This window comes from Epargyreus clarus, unplaced genomic scaffold (assembly GCF_041222505.1).
Source record: "Epargyreus clarus isolate Ecla_fem2 unplaced genomic scaffold, WU_Ecla_fem_2.2 ptg000012l, whole genome shotgun sequence".
In the NCBI taxonomy this organism is placed as follows: Eukaryota; Metazoa; Arthropoda; class Insecta; order Lepidoptera; family Hesperiidae; genus Epargyreus; species Epargyreus clarus.
Window position 1 is genome coordinate 2668877 of NW_027332220.1, and position 6858 is coordinate 2675734.

A 6858-nucleotide genomic window follows, 5' to 3' on the forward strand; every position below is an offset into this window, starting at 1 on the left:
ATTTTTCGGTCCAAAAGATCGATTCTCCGATTAATCGATCTTAAATCGCCATCCCTACTTCCCGTGGAATTTCCGGGATAAAAACTATTCTATGTCCTTTCTCGGGTCTCACACTATCTTTGTACAAAATTTCATTAAAATTGGTTCTGTGGTTTAGGCGTGAAGAAGAGACAACGAGACAGACAGACAGACAGACAGAGTTACTTTCGGATTTATAATATTAGTATAAGGATAAGGATTTTGATAAAGATTTTGCAATAATTTTCAATTGCAAGTTCCATTTCAATATTTAAATTTATTTCGTTAAAAATATAAAAAATCATATTTTATTTGTTACCTACCTAATATTAACATTTACGTAATAATTTTTCTGATAAAGTTATTAACATTGATTTTGATTGTATTTATCGGTAATTAACTAAGATAATACAATAAGTAGATAAGTGATTTCCTTTTCATTTGTCATTGTAAATTTGCCAAATAACTGCGAGCCAACATGTTTCGGATTTTCGTAATTTTGGCCGCCGTTTTGGCTCTTACAAATGGTCAAATTGTTAACTCATGTAAGTTGATTTACATTGATTATATGTATAAATTAGATATGCGTTTGGTTATTTTTTGGTTACAAGTAGTTAACAGATATTGTGATGATGAGATATTGTGTGACAATGTGAAGAAGGTAGAGGTAGAGGTAGAGGTAGAACGCTTTAGGTTCGAACTGGCAACAGCACCGCCATACTTATTTATGCGTTATAACAACAGTGTTAAGCGCTGCTGTTTCTGGTTTGAAGGTTGTAGTAAGGGAGACATACTTTTCCGAGGCGTTCCAGCTTAGTCCTCAGGGGTAGCGGCGTATCTGTGGCCGACCTCAGGTAGGAATATCTAATCCTATCTGGGTTGATTAGAGATGTCCATGGGCGGCAACAACCACCTACCATCAGGACTGCATGCTCGTCTGCTACTCCTATATTATATTTATAAAAAAAACATACATAACAACTAACAACGCAAGTGAAATTAATACTAGCTACTTCTTCCAGGTAGCCGCAACCCTGGAGCTCTCCCGCTCACCACGGTGGTGGAAGGCTGCAGCTCAGCTCCATGCTCGGCTCACAGCAACAGAGCTGTCAACATCCGCATGACTTTCAGAGCACGTAAGTTTGTATTATAACAGCAGTGTTAAGCGCTTTTAATAGACATATTGCCTATTAAATTAACTACTTACATTTACGAATTAGATACTAATTTGAATAGGGTTCAGCCCTATTCAAATTAGTACGTAATTCATCATCATCATCGTCACACTATTATTGTCCTACTGCTAGACACGGGTCTCCTCTCAGAATGAGAAGGATAAGGTCATACTCCACCGCGCTGGCCAAGTGCGTATTGGTAGATTTCACAAACCTTTGAGATATTTTTTTTTTATAAATTCTCTCAAGTGTGCAGGTTTTCGCGACGTTTTCCTTCACCGTTTATTTCTAATACGCACACAACTGAAAAATCTGAGGTGTGTGCTTGGGATTTAAATCTGGGACCCTTCGATCGGAAGGCCGAGTTTCTTAATCACCAGGATATCACAGCTCTAAACCCAGATCAGATATCTAAAATCTAAATTCATAATTTACATTAGTCTTGTCGGAGATTGACCTGATTGTTGTAGAATTTTATTTCAATTATTATTTATGGAGAAGAAGCTATACTTACTCCATAATACACATAATATATATCATTTTGATATATCACTTATATATTTTTGTGATATAGCAATGATAGCCTAGTGGTTAAGAAACTAGAGCTCTTGATCGAAGGGACCGAGGTTCAAATCCCAGGCACGCACTCATTTTTCAAAGTTATGTGCGTATTAGAAATTAATTATCACTTGCTTAAATGAAGGAAAACATAGCGAGGAAACCTGCATACCTGAGAAATCTTAAAAAAAATGCAAAGGTATATCAGTCAAGTCTATCATATCCCTGTAGTTCCGGGACAAGAATAGTGCTACCGTATCCCCTGCCTCGTAAGAGGCGACTAAAAGGGGGCTTCTAGGGTAGTGAGTGGCAAGAGTGGGAGCTCGAACCGCCCGGCCAACGGCCCCGGGAAGGTCGGTCGTACGCACCAGACGGTGCGGCGAGCGTTAAGCTCACCTGGGCGGAGCCCGACGGGGCAACGCAGCGCCGAGGACGGCCACCGGGGGGTCTTTAGTGCGGTAAGAGTCCCACATGACCGTGTGTCGCTCCCACGGCATCGGGTACTCTTTGAAGGTTTCCCCCTCGTTAACAAAAAAAAAAGTCTATCAATTCGCATTTGGGCAGCGTGGACAAATGAGTTGATGCTGATAAATATTTTTGTACCCCCAGCCCGTCGCCTCAACGACATGGCCACTCTAGCCACCGGCTACATGAATGTGGGCGGAATGGTCATACCGATGCAGGTCAACCTGGGCTCTGGTGCGAACACCTGCAACAACTTGACCAACGCCAGGTGCCCGGTCAACCAGGGAGATCTCGTCAACTACACCTTGAGGTTCACAGCGGCTGGTATACCCATGGTGAGTGGCGGTAAAATATGAAACAAAAAACACATACTTACACAACTAATTTGAAGGTAGTAGAACCCTTTGTGGTTCGACTCCGGCGGCACCACCGCCACACCTATTTCTACCTAATAACAGCAGTGTTAGGCTATGCTGTGTTCCGGTTTGAAGGGTGTCGTAAAGGAGACAGACTTTTCCGAGGCGTTCCAGCTTAGTCCTCAGGGGTAGCGGCGCATCTGTGGCCGACCTTAGGTGGGAATATCTAATCCTATCTGGAGTTGATTACAGATGTCCATGGGCGGCAGTAGCCACTAACCATCAGGTGGACTGTATGCTCGTCTGCTACTCCTATATTATAAATAAAATAAAAAAACATACATTATTGGTCTAAAATCCCAGTATAGGACAACCTTCACCGAGCTGGTTAACGAATGAAAAGTATTGTGTATCAAATTATATATGTCAATAAATATATTGCAAGTGGGTTGACTAAAAAAATTCAGTCCAGAATATGTCAAACATTTTTTTAAACATAATGATTTGGTGATAAAAAAATTCCATACCAATCGAAAATACCTATAGAATACGCAAACGTTAGGTTGATTTTTTCCCGTCACAACTTGGGTAGGTAGGAAACTAAGGCTTAGCGAATATGCTGAAAGGAATTACGAGACCGATTTTAATAAAACTGTAAACTAAATTATTAGTTCATTTATGAGAAAATAAATATTGAATACTGTAGTGTATCACCTTGTGGGTAGTTTGTCTCGAGCGCATACGACACGGAATGAGAGCGGACTGTGTGGGGGCAGTCATGCTAGACCGTCGGTGAGGACGGGCGTGTTGGTGCGTGAGTGAGCGAGCCAAATGGCTATACTACTATCCCGACGTTGAGTCGGGAACACTACAAATACATAAAAGAATACAAATACATAAAAGAATCCTTTTGCCTAGTATTAATTTTAAGTTAGCTGTAATGTGTATTTTTTTGTATTTCAAAGGCAATAAATGTTTATTATTATTATTATTATTATTAATATGCATTTTGTTGTAGCCATTCCTTTGGCTACTATTTAACCTTATAGGTATACAAATATATTTCTGTTACAGATGCACAACATGCAATTCGAGTTTCGCATCGTGGACCACGGTCCCATGATCTGCGTCATGATACCCATGAGAGTTGTTAGTTGAACGAGAATCGGAAAATATCTCTGAAACTGAAGATAAAATATTAACAAACAAGCTGTGTTTCATTGTACACATGATAAGAGATTATTATGTGAGCTTCCCGTGGCGTCCTCTACAGTCTGTTTTTCTCACATACTTTCACTAAGGATACATTACTAGACTTTACAATTTTTTAAAACTTTTAAGTGAATTTTCTAGTGTATTCTCGCGTGTGGAATTTTCTTCAGAACTTTATCCTTTACCATAAAAATACGATAGATCATTTTTAATACCTATTATTTCGAAAAATCAGATGCAAGTGCCTCGGATTTGAACCCCGGACATCCAAAGTGAAAAGCAGAAATTAACGACAGGTAAAAGTATTATATTTTGTACTTTTTATCAAATAATAGTAGCATGCAGTCCATTTATTTATTTATTCTTTATGAACCTTACAGAAATGTAAAGGCACAAAGGCGGACTTAATGCTATATAGCATTCTCTGCCAGTCAACCTTCGTCCATCTGATGATAAATGGTGTCTCTAAATATCTACGACTGACTCGAAACTTGATCATGATCACAAACGCGTTTCATTCTCTGAAGACTAGTTTGAAACGCCTCGTAAACATACATCTCTCCTTCATATCTGGTATGAACATAGCCGCGTTTAAACAGCGTTATTATAAGGCTGAAATATGTGTAGCGGTAGAGCCTCGAAAGTCAATCCAAGAAGAGACTTCAGCCACCTTGTATTATTTCTGCCAGTGATCAAAATTTCAGCTGAAAAGACCACTAGACTATAACTGCTTCTGTATTCTATAACTATATAACATATTCCAGCCCTTAATTAGGAAAACAGCATGCCCTTTCATTCATCGCTTGCTGGAAGGTCGGTCTAATCCTGAAAAGGGTCCTAATCCCTTTACTGAGAATGTAATTAACCTGAAATGTATTGTTTTGATGTATATTTTTAGCGAAACAAAGAAAAGAAAGTCTTTCGAACAACTTATGAAATAATGCCAAAATTTCAATCTGTTGTTTTTCTATTTCTATTGTTTTTTATATGATTGTAGTAAACTAGCTTGTAGGCCACCTGTAGCACTACCATGAGTTGGCATAGAAACGCCACTATAGAAATTTTAAATAGAAAACTATTGTCATTTTGCTGGTGAATAACATAACGTGGCTCGTAATGCGGAAGTTATCCCACCTAGTAATATAAATTCAGCCAAAGACTGGAATTTTAATAAATGTGATTATGAGAAACTGTATTGTTTGTTCTCCAGTGTTTCGTGGGAGAAAGTCCTTCAAAATGACCATCCTTATAACGCAGTTCAAAGTTTCTATAACATCTTATATCACATGTTTGATGTCTGTATGCCTAAGAAACGCCGCGGGAAAAATAATGAACAACGCTATCCGGTCTGGTTTACACAGGACATCATATTAGATGTAAAGCGCAAACTTAAGTTACACGCAGCCTGGAAACGCAATAAATCCCCTGAAAATTACCACCTTTTCAAGGCGCTCAGAGCTTCTTTAAAGCACAGAGCTACTTTAGCTTATAATGACCACCTGAAGAAAATTGAAAATAATATATACAGGAACCCCCGGGAATTTTGGCAGTATATTTCTTCCTTGCGATCCAGGGGAGGTTTCGAACCAGTAGTTACTTATCAGGGTAAATATTTTTCAGGAGTGGCGGCAGCCGAAGTCTTTGCGAGATTCTTTGCTAGCGTGTTTTCATCGACTGCACCACATTTAGACCCTATAGCGTGTGGAACTGACGACGTTAGTAAAAATAGTAATTACATTAACATATTTGAGTTCACCCTATCGGACATTTACCACGGCATTGAGAAGCTAAAAGCGAACAGCTCTATCGGACCTGATGGTGTCCCATCTGCTATTTTTAAATATATCAAAAAGAGTATCTCCAAGCCGCTCTGTCACATTTTTAATGTTTGCCTTAAGACCGGCACATACCCTATGCAATGGAAAACATCTAGAGTTACGCCGATACCGAAAACCTCTAATAAGTCCATGGTTGAAGAATATCGTCCTATTGCCATCCTGTCGTCGCCGGCTAAGATATTTGAGAATGTCTTGCATAAACACATCTACTTACAAGTCGATAAATATCTCTCAAATGGGCAGCATGGATTTAGAGCTAAACGTTCAGTTGACACCAATCTTCTGACCCTGACAAACTACATCTCTACAAAGCTTGATCGGGGTCGGCAGGTCGACGTTCTCTACTTCGACTTTAGGAAGGCATTCGATAGAGTTGACAACGATATCTTGCTAGCGAAACTCAGTGCAATAGGAATTGCTCCTGGCCTGCTGAAACTGTTAGCTGATTATTTACGTGATCGACAGCAGTATGTTAGGTTAGGTATTTACGAGTCTTCCCCCTACCACACGCGTTCAGGAGTAAGTCAAGGCTCGGTATTGGGACCTTTACTGTTTCTTATTATGATAAACGACCTTCCGGCGGTTCTTAGGCATGCAGAATGTCTTCTCTACGCTGACGACCTCAAACTATATGCTCAGATACAGTCAGAAACGGACTGCCTAAAACTCCAGGAGGATATTCGTGCGGTATATGAGTGGAGTATCATAAACAAAATGGAGTTTAATTTATCTAAATGCTATGTCATGAGTTTTGGTCGAGCGCGGCATCCGGTCATCTTTGACTACAAAATCGGCAATACCACCATGCCCAGGACCATAATAATGAAGGATCTGGGTGTCACATTCGACCAAAAGCTCACTTTTCATGAACACATTAAGGCCATAGCCAAGGAATCCTTCCGACAGTTGGGATTCGTCCTCAGGAACTCCCGCAGTTTCAAGACGGAACGTGTTGTGAGACTTCTATATAACACACTAGTCCGAACCAAACTGGAGGCCAGCTCATGTGTTTGGAATCCTCATGAGCCTACTTATGAATTGATACTAGAGAAAGTACAAAAAGCGTTTCTCAGAAGTCTGTACAAGCGCAACTTTGGATATTATCCGCTCATGTATCCTACAGCATACCTTCTAGGATGTCTCAACTTTAATTCCCTTAAGACTAGGAGAGCAAACATACAGTTAATGACTGCGTGCAAAATTTTTCGAGGCTTAATCGATGCGCCAGACCTGCAT

At 39.9% G+C, this 6858-nt stretch overlaps 1 protein-coding gene across 1 annotated transcript; it reads left to right on the forward strand.

Annotated features, from left to right (window-relative positions):
- The first annotated feature begins 477 nt into the window (after positions 1-477).
- LOC140745987 (uncharacterized) lies at positions 478-3767 on the forward strand. Its single transcript, XM_073077960.1, has 4 exons — positions 478-563; positions 1041-1154; positions 2361-2551; positions 3647-3767. The coding sequence occupies exons 1-4, from the start codon at positions 497-499 to the stop codon at positions 3728-3730; spliced, it is 456 nt and encodes a 151-aa protein (XP_072934061.1). The 5' UTR covers positions 478-496; the 3' UTR covers positions 3731-3767.
- The last annotated feature ends 3091 nt before the right edge of the window (positions 3768-6858 follow it).

Coding starts and splice junctions, on each gene's coding strand:
- LOC140745987 (XM_073077960.1), top strand. CDS start 497: ATGTTTCGGATTTTCGTAATTTTGGCCGCCGTTTTGGCTCTTACAAAT. Junction 564..1,040: donor TGGTCAAATTGTTAACTCAT/GTAAGTTGATTT, acceptor TACTTCTTCCAG/GTAGCCGCAACCCTGGAGCT. Junction 2,552..3,646: donor CAGCGGCTGGTATACCCATG/GTGAGTGGCGGT, acceptor TTTCTGTTACAG/ATGCACAACATGCAATTCGA.